The sequence below is a fragment of the Carex rostrata genome, chromosome 25 (genome assembly GCF_964058835.1).
Source record: "Carex rostrata chromosome 25, lpCarRost1.2, whole genome shotgun sequence".
NCBI classification, from domain to species: domain Eukaryota; kingdom Viridiplantae; phylum Streptophyta; class Magnoliopsida; order Poales; family Cyperaceae; genus Carex; species Carex rostrata.
This window is the reverse complement of record NC_135942.1, coordinates 1,348,608-1,362,199: the sequence shown is the minus strand read 5'-3', so window position 1 is coordinate 1,362,199 and position 13,592 is coordinate 1,348,608. Positions and strand designations below refer to the sequence as shown.

At 32.2% G+C, this 13,592-nt stretch overlaps 1 protein-coding gene across 4 annotated transcripts; it reads right to left on the bottom strand.

Moving 5' to 3' along the window:
• Nucleotides 1-9,117: 9,117 nt before the first annotated feature.
• Nucleotides 9,118-13,376, bottom strand: LOC144576198 (serine/threonine-protein kinase PCRK1-like). Of its 4 annotated transcripts, none has more exons than XM_078326497.1 (5): nucleotides 13,229-13,376; nucleotides 11,990-12,415; nucleotides 10,963-11,223; nucleotides 10,524-10,646; nucleotides 9,118-9,903 (listed from the first exon to the last, which is right to left on the bottom strand). In XM_078326497.1, exons 2-5 carry the CDS (start codon nucleotides 12,374-12,376, stop codon nucleotides 9,364-9,366), a joined length of 1,311 nt encoding a protein of 436 aa, XP_078182623.1. In that variant the 5' UTR covers nucleotides 12,377-12,415; nucleotides 13,229-13,376; the 3' UTR covers nucleotides 9,118-9,363. The 4 variants fall into 4 exon arrangements, with proteins under 4 accessions (XP_078182623.1, XP_078182624.1, XP_078182626.1 ...); XM_078326498.1 differs by having other exon boundaries at nucleotides 13,244-13,361; XM_078326500.1 differs by having other exon boundaries at nucleotides 11,990-12,389; nucleotides 13,229-13,356.
• Nucleotides 13,377-13,592: the final 216 nt, after the last annotated feature.

The following is a 13,592-nucleotide window of genomic DNA, read 5'->3' as shown; positions in this document are numbered from 1 at the left end:
AATTTTATAATTACTTTACTTACTTTTTAGACAGAAAATCACTACTTTTGGATGGTCCATAGTTTTTAATCACATAATTTTCGACCTATATATCTAGTAAAAAATTCTAGAAATATATAAACTTTGGTCTAAAAGTATATTCTTATATGCTGATCATATTGAGTTTGTTTAGATTTTAAAAACATATATACGAGTCCATAGCATCGAATGCATATCCTCTGCATTAACTCAAAAAAGAATCTTTTGAGTTAATAAATCTCAATCGTCTGATTTTAACGGAGTCAATCCGGTCCATACTTATGATATAGGGGTCCTTTCATATTAGTGCAGATTTAATCTGCACGAATCTTAAAACATATTGGATGATCAAGATTTATTAACTCAAAAGATTCCCTTTTGAGTTAATGCGGAGGATACGAATTCTATAGCATCAGGGATGTAATCATGATTTTTACTAGTAGGAAAAAAAATTATCAGTACAATTAACGAGTTGTAGACTGTTATGAATTAACTAATTTAGACTGTAAATTGTCTAGAAGCAAGCAAATTTTTCTCCAAAACTAGACAACAATCTGGTTACACACTAGACCTATACCCAACAAAATAAATAAAAAATAAATAGTTGTCTATCCCTAATTCAATATAACTCTGCCACTCTATAGCACAGGCTGCTATATAATACACATATTACCAATAACCTCACCCATGTAAGAATATAATAAGACTAGTCATTGGCTGATGTAAACATCAGTTCAAATGTATATTTTTTGAAATATATATATTTTAATTTCGGCTTGTGTCTCCAAATTCTAATATGATAATGAGTTTTTTGTTGAAAGAAAAAAATGACTAAGAGCTGACAAAGTGCCTTTCAATTTGAATTCACAATTAACAATACTCTTACGTCAAGTTAACATTCATTAAATAAAAGAAAAAAAGTAGGAATATGACATTTGCTCTTCTGAAAGGGAAAATTACACGCACTCATAATTAGTTTGATTTGGAAAGTGGTAATTAATTAATTTAGATGTTATCTGGCCATATCTGCTGTTGTTTGGAAATCTAAATCTCAAAATTTTAGTTTTTTTTATTTGAGCTGTCGGATTAAAATGAATATAAATATAAGGTAAAGGCTAGCGTGTTATTTGTAGCATAGTGTCATGCTATTCTTTCAAAAATTTATTTTAAACTTCAAATAACAAATTCAAACCGTTTAAACCGATCCACTTCACGAGTGATGCAATTACATATAAAATTTATAAATGTTTGTATTCATTTAGTATGAAGTCAATCATTAAAAAATTAATAAAAAAATAAATGCATTAAAATTAAGTTATAAATCTTTATTTTTTGATTGTCTAATTTTATACTAAATGAATTCAAAAAATTATAATTTTTACATGTAAATAAATCACTCGTGAAATAGATCGGTTTCAATAATCTAGATTCGTCATCAAAGCAAATCCAATAATTTTTTTTATAAAAAAAAATAGCACAATATGTCACAGTGTTACAGATAAGACGCTATTCTTATTCTAAATGTAAATACAGATAGATAATATATGAGCCGCATTCATCCAAACTTGGGGGCTATTTTCTAAATAGCACTTGTACTAATTCCAATTTCGACACGGCATGTAAAATATTGTCCTGTCTACCGAAAGCTATAAGTTGAAGTCATGATTCATGATGACTGTAACCTTATCTTGATTTTACTGGTATTGCATTTTTCTATAGTTTGTAGGAATTTTAAACGCAATTTAAATGGCCAAGGTTTTTCTCTTCGTATTTGGTTTTGCTTTTTGGGAAAACGACATCAATGGCTGCATCCAGAACAAAGAATGGATTAATTTGTCAAAATCAAAGTTATTTAATTCATAAGAAATTTTAGAATATAGGTATTCGGCAAATGCATGAAAAATTTGTTAGGAGGTTTTTTTTATAAAAGACTTAATATTACAACTAAACTATATTAAGTGTATGAATACTAATAAGATTATGATTAATATAATTTTTTTTTGAGAAAAGAAGCATATTATATATTATTGATGTTTTTGGAGTCTTTTGAAATGCAAGTGACTTTATTTAAAAATTGTTTTTGGAGAAAAGAAGCATACAATCCGAAATTATTTTTTAGTGTCATGATAAGTTTGTTGATGTTTATGATGTGTTAATGTGACATATTATATATTATTTAATCATTTATTAAACATATGAAGGTTTTAATAAATTTAGTTTTTAGCTGTTTTTAAATAAACAATCAAATAAAATTAAGGACTAATGCTATAATTAATGATGTACATTGTACAATTTACAATTTTAGATCACTTATTATCTAGACAAAAAATTTAGAGCACTTGCTATAAATATTAAAGCAAGCTCGAAAAATAATTATTCAAATATTCAATTTTTGTCCAATACAGAGTTTTTTTCACTAGAAAAAAAATCAATTATATATATTTGAAAAGTGAATCCAATACAGAGTTTTTTTCACTAGAAGTATGTAAGAATTTTTAAAAGAATGCAATGGTTGGAATTAAATTTGGAGTTATGTGCATAATGTTTTTTTTTTTTTTAAGTACATAATGCTCTATTGGTATTGGCAACTTGGCAAGCAATTAGAAAGAGACATTTTCTGGGGTTGAAGTACAGTTTGACTTTCAGGACCAAACTTTTAATACACAATAAATTAAGGGATTGAAGTAGGTCCAAAGGCCATTGCACCACATCACATCCAAAGTCTTTCTTGACCGTCCGATTTGCACAACCAGACCAATTATATCTCGGATAAATTTTGTCAAAATGTCACTAAACTTTGCTCACATTGTCATATATTATTACTTAAGTTTCATTGTCACTAAATCAATTTGTTATTATTTCTGTCTAAAATATTAACGGAATATGATGTGAAATCCAACTAAAATGAAACTAGTTTATTTGAATTAGATATAGAAAGTGATGAGTTGTATGCGAAGCAAATGCCACGTGATATCATCTCAGTATTTTAGACGAATACAATAATAAAGTGACTTAATTAAAACAAATAAAAAATTCAATAGACAAATTAAATTTGAGTAATTAATTTGTGACAAAAAGTAAAATTTAGTGATCTCTGACAAATAAGTCATATTATATTTAGTTTGTAATAATCTAGAAGTCAATAATACGATAAATTATCATAAAACTTTGTTTATGAATTGAGTGATTAATAAACTGTTATTTTGTTGCCTTGAGTATTATTATATTTATGGATCATTCATTTATCTGACTAGAGTCAATAACTGAAATTGTGAAACTTCATAATATAAATGGTATATATTCTTAAAAGTCTCTAACCAAGATAATTAGCAGGAACACTAATGTACCATTACAAGGTTAGTATGTGGATTAAAAGATGGTCAAGTTTTACAGACCACTGACAAGAGATGTCATTTTAATCACATAAATACATGTTCTAGGAACATGGTATTTGACAGACCCCGAATGAAACATTAAATGAAATTGTGTACGTATCATTAATGTTTTCATTTAGTGTTAAGCTCTAAAATATGAGGTATTCATCTTTCATACTAAGAGATGTGTATGTGTGATTGTTATCTAACGTTGTCGGTAAAACACAGTTATAACAGTAGCTCTTCGGTATAAATAGCTTAGCTGAGGTAGTGATGGTTTATCAAAAGTACTATTGTTTCTCGTATCTCTATATGAGCTATAGTATCACTGGGCCCCTTGGTAGAGTAAGATTATATGTTAGCGGTATAATTACAAGAGTAGTTATATTTGATAATCTGCTCAAGATCAAGAAAAGATTAAGCTTGCAAGGATGACACACACCTACCTTGAAACTGATCTGATAGCTATGAGACAAAAGAATTAACACGAGTAAAATAGTTTACTGGATTGTGGTATTGTATAGTACAACATCATCTGTGTAATTGGATGGTCATAGTGCAGATGTTAGATGCCTCCTATGATTATAGAAGTTAAAACAGTTTTAATTCTATTTATCAACATAACACAGATCCTATTAGGTCACACCATATAGGAGCTACTTGGAGAATCTTATTGATTAATTATAAATTAATTATGATTAATAATAAGATGATTATAATTAATTATACGTGTTATAATTAAATTATAAATGTCATATAAAAATGGCAAAGCAAAAACAAAAGGTTAATTTATAAACGTACACGGTACGTTGTATAAAAGTTACCGAAATAACAAACCACAAGAAATATAATTGTTCAGAATAATTATATGGATATTAATTGAATTTGGGCCGAGGGCATTTTGGTCTTTTTACATATCATCCTTATCTGTATGACATGTCATCATTCTTATCTGTTCAATGGCATTTTGGTAATTTTGGGAACTTTGGGGGTATTTCGGTCATTGACGAACCTCCTCAAAATGCCTATAAATAGAGGGGTGGGGATAGAGAGAAAAACTACTAATTCACGTGTTATCGGATTGTCTGATCAGTTTGTTAATTATATTTTCTCTCTTTCTCGGTTACGGTTGTTACGGAATGCAAAAATAATATATTTGCAAAAGTTGCGGTATTTCTGTTTTTGCTTATTAGTGAATCAGAATAACTACAGGTCGTAATTATTATTATTCGATCCTTTTCTCGGTGAATAGTGTTTTTGCAGAATTCTGCGATTTACGGTATTTCTGGTAAAAGAAATAAACCGCTCTCCGGTTAGTCCTGGTGGATAACCGATAGAGGTATCAGACGTCTGTTACTTCGAGACGAGTCAATCCCAGATGTCGCTCTTCTCGCTCAGCTGCATTCCAATTAGAATATGGAGACAAGATATAATATGTTATATTAATCTATTTAATTGGTAAGTAGATTAAAGTTTTAGAAATCAATCATGGAGTAGATTTGTAAAATGATTAAATGAGGTTTTGGCTTAAGTTAGAAGTAAAATTTTTGTTTTACGTTATTTTCGCATCTTAAGAAAATAAATGGATTTGAATAGTCAAAACTCCAACAGACTTAATAAATGAGTTTGAACTGTCAAAACCCAACATATATTACACAAGTCATGTCATATTTTAATTAATATATAATTTTTTAATCCGTAACCAACATTTATGAAATGTTCGATCAAGATTTAAATCATGTCTAGAAAAATATCAATTTATCATTTTGTGATCTGATTGATCAAGTTCGCTCGGATTGATTAAAATAATTAAATTCTGAGTTTATTTAGAATATAGGTGTCTGTTTTGAAAAAAAAAAAATATATTCTTCTTCTTCTTCCATAGATTTCTTCAAAAATTCTGCCCTTCGTACTATTCTCTCTGTTCTTTATCTCTCTATTTCTCTCTCCTCTCTCTGTTCTTCTCTTTTGAAGAATTCAAAAATTCTGCCCTTCGTACTATTCTCTCTCTTCTTTATCTCTCTATTTCTCTTTCCTCTCTTGTTCTTTTCTTTTGAGATACTATTTTTTGAAGGAGATTGGTATTCTTGTATTCTTTTTTGAAGGCCGGCCTTGTGTGAAAGTTACATATGAGACAGGAACTTGGCATTATTTTCAATACTGTCCTTAATGGTTTTCCTTGTCCGATGGGACCTTTAAAATTTTGATGATTTTGATGTGTAGAATTGTCTCCTTCCATCATTTAAATTTTCTTATCTTTATCTTCCATCGATTATACCCTATGACCTAGTGACAATTGTTTTTTTGTTGGGTTGTGCTTGTATATGGACAAATCATGAATAATTTTACGGTTTAAATTAATATCGGATCAAATTAATCGGATTGGCTATCTTGGGTCTTGGGTTAGCCCGTTTTCAGATTGCTTTAGATTAGTAGCCCGTTTTCAAATTGCTTTAGAATTTTAGGGGTGCAACAAATCATATATTAAACGAATACAGATATAGATCCAATATTAAACGAATACACATATAATTAAGAATATAATTTGAATCTCTAATATAGATATTGTAATGAAATTATCATATTAATCAACGAATTATTTTTCTATATAATTCGGATGTTCGATCATTGTGAAGAACCAAATAACTTCATATTTTTTTTAAAAATGCCAACGAAAATATATTATTCTACGTAAACATGATTCTAAAATAAACAAATATCTGAAAATTTTATATATACAAATATCCATATATATATATATATATATATATATATAGAGTTAGGCTGGGTGCTATGGATAGCATAGTGGCCTCTATGCTACGGCTCAATATTCGAGTTTTCAAAATCCAAACGGTCGATCCGAACCGTTCATCTTATTCTCCATATTAATATCTGCTTGGAGACCAAATTTTATAATTTTCTGAATTTTTGTACTATTTATTAAGCCACTTTGAAAATCGCTAATCCAACGGTTTTACTGTTTTGTGCAGCCACCGTTGGATCAACAATTTTGTAAAATACTTAATAAATAGTAAAAAAATTCAGAAAAATGTAAAATTTGGTCTCCAAGCAGATATTAATATGGAGAATAAGATGAACGGATCGGATCGACCGTTTGGATTTTGAAAACTCGAATATCACTACAAGAATGAGAGGAGTATTCGCGACCGATACTGTCGGTATACCGTCGCAAATACTACTGTCACTAATAAAAAAAATACTTTTATGACGGTATACCCTCGCAGATAGTCACTTTTATCGTCGCGAATACTCTTCCATTCTTGTAGTGTATTGAGCCGTAGCATAGAGGCCTCTATGCTATCCATAGCACCCCAGCCTAACTCTATATATATATATATATATACGAATATCCGAAAAGTAAAACATACTGATACATATATTCATATCCACTTCCAAAACTAAAAGCTGTATTCGTATAAATCATGCTTGTATTTCATATTCATATTCAAATATCAAAATTTGCAAAAACTCATGAATCCAGATGCACACGGATGGGATGATATTCGATCCTTTTGCATCCCTACTTAAGATACTATAAATATGAGTTCTTTCCTAGGAAAATTCGAGGCTCAATTCAGCTTTTGAGATCGGTCTTGGCTTGCTTTGCAGTATTACAAATTTACAATAACAAAAAAGAAATTATACGAAGTTAGTTTAGGTCAAAGATAGCCCGCTGGTCCGAGAACGCACGAGCTGGAAAGATAACAAATTGCAAAATGGCGTGTTCATCACACAACAATTTGGTTCAAATAGTGTCTATCCGTTCAATTAATAAATTGGGTTAATAAAATAAATTTAACAAGTACCATTGTACGATACTACGATACGACTAATATGAGTTGAATTGAAAATTACGCAAAATTTAATCAATCCAATCCGATCCGTTTACACATGCGTGACTTTTACGAGTAATGAACTAATCACGCAGACTTAGCAAACCATAAAATTATAATCAAAAGAAAAGTCGAAGCAATACTTAGTGCCCTCGCCCACAAAAGTGTCAATCAGGAATAACGAGACACCTTAAAAAACAATTTAATATGTACTTATATGTTGACCTCATACTTCAATCCTCATACATAGGCTAAAATCATATAAATGTTTAGGGTACATGTTTATAAGTCATTTTTGTATTTTTGAAGTTAAAATAGTTGATCTGAAACACTTAATATATTATTCATATTATAATGTGCTTCGAGACCAAATTTCATATTTTTTGGAAAAATTTTACTAATTTTTTTATAATTTTTCAAAAAAGTATTTTAATATGACAAAAAATCTAAAAGAAAAAAAAAATTAGAAAACACTATTTTGAAAAAAATCTAAAAAAATAGTAAAACTTTCCAAAAAAAATGTAAAATTTGGTAAACATATTGAGTGTTTCAAATCGACTATTTAGACTTTGAAAACGTAAAAATGATTTATAAGCATATGTCCTCATATGCTTATGTAAGTAGAGTAGTCAACCTCTATATATACATATATATTATATTTATTAGATACACTAAGAGCATCTACATTTTTAAATTTAAGAAGAAATTAAAACAACTATTTAGGACAAAATAGAAATTAAGTTAATCTTAATTTTTGACCGTCTACATTTGTGCAATAACTTCTAATTTTTGTAGTGGTTACCTCATGAATTATTACTATGAAAGAGAGAACGAGAACGGATAGAAACAATATAAAAACGATATTTTTTTAAAAATATTTCTAAATTAAAAATTACGTTACATCCCACAAATTAGATTAGGAAGTGCAAAGTATGCGTTTAGAAATTAAAAAAAAAAAAGAAATTCCAACGCAGATGCCGTAAAGGAGATGATGATGGGGTACAAAGAAATTACCTAGGCAATTTTTTATTTTTTCAGATGATTATTTCCTTTTTATTAAGTGGCCACAAAATTCCACATTCTTTTTCATGAATATAATGCAACAGTAGATAGGATGAAATGAAATAACATAGCCTAATTGGTGTACAAAACTTTCGGTTTCTATATATGCTAGTGGAATCTCAAAGTGTGGTCCTCTTGATCCCAAAAAAAGGTGACTGTAAACTCAATGATAGCCACAATTTTCTCTATATAAACGCAGCATCAATAATCACCGCACATACAAATTTATAGGCCTTTAGGCAACGCTCGAACTTCTGATATCCATCACGATCAATCAATAAAAATATTAATGATGAGTTTCAAAAATGCACCAGTTTGATGCATTCATTATTCATGCCTGTCAGCTTGGAGTCCAAATCCTCTACATTACTACACTGTTTGAATTTTGAATTTTGAATTTAAACCGTCTCTTCAGAATCCAAACCAATCCAGCTGAAACCTATAATGCACAGAACTCATTTAAGATTCGTGCCAACATATAACGAACAAATCAAATTCAAACTTAAATGGTGTGGTACTTAGGTAATATGACTTCGTTAGACTGTACCGGCATTACCAGTATGAGCAATTGGGCATTTTATTATTCATCGAGTTAGCATCCCTTCAAAATGAACATACTGGTACGGAACCGAAAAATTTGGCCTCACAATTTACACATTTCATGGCTTTCTTCTGTGTTCTGGTCAGACTGGTACTAAATTGTTTTCACAGAAAAGTTTGGTCTTTTGGTAATTGCATTTGCTTTGGTACATTGAAACCAAATTCCAGCAATGAACAAACCTTTAGTTAAAAATGTTTACACAGAAACAACAACTAAACATTCAACCGATCTATGCTCTTATCATCAATCATATATTACGTAGCACCTCTCCTGTGATTTCAACTTCTATTTTTCACAACCTAAAGAAAATCAACTCACTCAAATTTTCAAACACACAACACGGCACCTCTATGCCTCTTGCCTCTAATTTTCACAAGTAAACGGAATCAAAGTAAACACAAACTACACCATTTAACAACTCATACTTTACATTAATCAACCACAAGCTTAGGTATCAGCATGCTTCTACAATTTCCAGTTTCCAACCCCTCCAAACGATTTTACTATGACCACCTCCAAGTTTCTTCAAATTGCGAAATGGCCTCTTCCAATCAAATTCCTTCTTGTTTGCCTCTCTCTCTTTTGAGTCCATCACTGCCAGATCATTACTCAAGAGTGGTGGTTGTGGGGGCCCAGTTTCAAATGTTTCAACTATCACACGTACCATTTCCAACACCTCACTCATCTTTGGTCGGGATTTTGGCAACCTGACAAGGCATTTATTAGCTACACTTGCAAGTTTTGCAGCCGCTTTTATATTATAATTGCCTTCAAGCCTTGGGTCAACAATAATTCGAAATCTTCTAATGTCGGAGATATAGGGTTTGACCCATTCTAGAAGCTTCTGTTGACCCTTCGGGCGGTTCTTGTCTATAGGGCGCCGACCCGTTATGAGTTCATACAGAACCACTCCAAAGCTCCATGTGTCACTCTTCGCAGTTAATCGACCGGTCTGGATGTATTCAGGTGCTGCATAACCTAGTGTCCCAACGACCTATTTATAATAGGAAAAGGAACAACTTTGTCTTTAATAAAAAATTAAATTAAATTAACAACGCTATGATTAATGTTTATTAAGGTTCGGTTGGATCTAGGTGCGAATAGACCGAAACTGATGCTGTACCAGGAAGGTCTGGGACTTGTATGTACTGGGTATTACCGGTTGCCTCAATTGCTTACCTGGGCTTTCAATAAAAAAAAAAAAAGTTGCTTACCTGGGCTAACTGGTACAGTCATGCGGCAGTACATGTACGGACTGCGATCTTGGTTGCTTACCAGAACTATAATATAGCATTACAGTGCCGTTGATTCGTATCTGGGTGCACCAGACTGAAACACAGTTTACAAATGACTATCAAGTATAACCATCCTTCATTTTCTTTGTTTTATTTTTTTTTTATTTTCTTTCTTTATTTTTTATTGGTGGTGGTGGTGGTTGGGTTGGGGGGGGGGGGGGGGGGAGGGGAGGGGAGGGGGGTTTGAACTGAAAGATCATCCTACACTTTCTTAAAAAGCAAGTAGTTCTATTGGACAATCAACCCTGTTGATTAGAAATAGGAAACCAAATGGGTAATATATTATTAAATATTCCAAAAAGAGACAAAAGGTGCTCACCGCTGTGGAAACATGGCTTAGACCTTCATCTGGTCCTTGCCTTGCAAGCCCAAAATCAGACAACTTCGCGTTCCAATTCTCATCTATGAGAATATTGGACGTCTTCAAATCACGAAATATGATCTGAAATTTAACAATGGCTCATCTTTTAGCAAATACATATATAATCTTATTTGTATCATCAGAATAAAATTTGCACTACTAGCTGTATGTAACATCTCTGAAAGACCATCTACTCTAGGTCAACATGGAAACCCTAATTTAATTTTGATTGGTATTGTACGGTACACGTCGTAAATATCATTCTTTTTTTAAGGAAGTATTTTGTTGTCAGTACTCTGGACCTGGGTAATGCAGGATATTTTCTTTTCTTTTTCATAATATTGAGAAATAACAAGGTACTTTCCATAAAACTTCCATAAATATTAATGAAATTTACTTGAAAATCCATCTCTTCATGCAAGTAGGTTAGGCCCTTGGCTGCATCCAAGGCTACACGCAGCCGCATCGGCCAAGAAAGGGTAGCATTAGCCCGAGGTGATAAGTGGTCATCTACGCTTCGGTTCGGCATATATTCATAAACCAACAGGCGTTGTATCCCTCTCTCGTCATCCTCTGCACAATACCCGATTAATTTTACTAAATTGGGGTGATCCACCACGCCTAACACATTAACCTCATTCAGCCATTCCTTGTGCCCCTGAAATTGATTTTTGGATAAAAAATTATTTGGATTTGCGATCTCATGTTTAAATAAATTTGCAAAAATGATTTCTTTGTTCTATTTAGGCCATTGGCCAGGATATCCGATGTTAATTCACTATGCCAACTGGCCTTCCTATCATAGCAGTGTAAAAAGTAACAGAAGCAGCAGCATGTGCCAAGTTGCACTTGAACCATGCAATTGTTAATAATTATTGACCTCTGTAAAATAATGTAAACTACTGGACTGCACCCATATTTCAAGCTGAAGAGGAACGACTGCAAGACATCAATCAAAACAAGAGTGAGACTATAGTACTATGCATAGTGCAAATTGGACCATACTATTGGGTTAGTATCTTCGGTTTCAAAGTTCAAATAGCCAATCTGAACCGTTCAACATGATCTACATATGAAAATGAACCTGCAGACTAATTTTACATTATTTAAAATTTTCTTACTATTGTTTTAGATTGGTAGAAAATCAATATTTTTGAATGGTCTAAATTTTTTATATCAAGTGATTTTCTACCTTTCTAAAAAAATATTGAAAAAAATATAAATTTGATCTACAAGTAGATTTCATACGGAGATTATGTTGAACGGTTCAGATTGATTGTTTGGACTTTGAAAACGGAGGCATTGATCCATAGTACGGATCAATCCACGCTATGCATAGTACCATAGCCCCACTTTCAAAACAATTCTCTAGTAACAACAAATGACAACTAATGATAATACAGAAAGGGAACAGGAAACCTTGCCTGAAGTCCTTTGCGATTTAGCTGTTTGACAGCAACTTCAATTCGGGTTACCGGGTCCTCAGAATCGCGGATTGTGCCCCGGTAGACGCACCCAAACCCACCTTCTCCAACCATGAATGATCGGCTGAAGTGCTTTGTTGCAGTCTTCAGTTCAGGAAAAGTGAATACACGCAGGTTGGTCGGTCTCTGGGAGAAGCTTGGGTACTGGGTCCGGGCCAGCGAACCCGCACTTGCATCGGATGCGGATACATCTCGGGAGTTGAAATCCGACCCGGATCGGAAGTCCCTGTCTGTGGAATTGGTGCTCACGGACCGCACTGATGAGGATTTTGCAATCGGAGTTTCTTCTTTGTTCTCTCCATTAAGTAAGGGGATGCACCACCTCATGGTAGAAGCTTTTCTTTTTCCAGAGCTTTTATATATTAACTATTTTGCATTAATGAAAATTAATCAATGACATACTCAGCATGTCGGATCAGAAAAGGCAACTCCTGTAATAAATGTATTTAGATATAACGATAACACATATAAAGCGAAATTTGATCAAATTGATCAGATCCTTTTCTTTTATATACGTGAATTAGCTAATCAATGCAATTGCTACAATTGAGAAAAGGCAACCAATGTAAGTTAATTTGAAATTTTTTTTTTCTATGGGAGTTCTGCGTACTCTCTATTTAGAAAGGGATGGACCACCTCAAATTCCTGGTTTTTTAATATATCTACACGGAAAGGATTAATATAATGTAATACTAGTTTGCATTTAAAAAATATATTATGAGATACTCAGCATGAGATAGAGATAAAGATTTGAAATTTTGGTTTGTAGGATATTATAAGAAATGCTCCGTTTTAAAAGTACAATTATTGGAACATATACATCAAAGAAAACAATTGCTTTAACACAAATATTCCATCTTTGAAGTGAAAAATCGATTTTTAAAAAAAAAGAAAGAAAGGAGTGATTGTAAGATTTGAGGAAAGACAACCAACAGAAAGTAATTTGAGACTTTCAATTAAGCAAAGAGAGCTGTGTTATTGTAAATATGCAACCTTCTCCTCAAATTCAACAGCTCAGAGCAAATAACAAATCCCCAAATAAAAGTCACAAATCAAACCCTTGAAACATGAACTAAAGTTATCATCAAAAGCAACGAACGAACGAACAATTCAACTAAAATCCATCAAAAGGTTTAGGTACTTATGATAGCTATCAATTTTTAGTAAGCAAGCAGATACCTCAGGTCAACTTACAGCTTTCCCTGGGTCTCTCCCAGCTTCCAACTCACCACCGACTGTGAGATGTGCTCCAAATATGACACTTTCTCCTTCAAGCACAGCTGCACAGGCCACACAGAGACAGAGAGAGAGAGAGGAATCAATCAATGACCAGACCTTGAAGAGTCAAAGTTGGGTGCTGGCGTTCTTACTTGGATTTTTTATTTTTTATTTTTATTTTCAGAGAACTACTGACGCCAACAATGAAATCAGAATTCAATTTACCTAAGGTAAAAGAATATTTCTTTCTATATCCTGACCGTCCGATTAGATCCACCTCGGACTGAATTGGCTAGATTCTAATCGGACGGTCAGAAGATAAACA

Excerpts from the sequence above, each read along its gene's own strand:
- LOC144576198 (XM_078326497.1), bottom strand. The coding sequence starts at position 12,376 with ATGAGGTGGTGCATCCCCTTACTTAATGGAGAGAACAAAGAAGAAACT. Across the intron at positions 10,647-10,962 it reads ATGAAGAGATGGATTTTCAA|ATCATATTTCGTGATTTGAA; the intron begins GTAAATTTCATT and ends GTTAAATTTCAG. Across the intron at positions 9,904-10,523 it reads TAAGCCATGTTTCCACAGCG|GTCGTTGGGACACTAGGTTA; the intron begins GTGAGCACCTTT and ends TATTATAAATAG.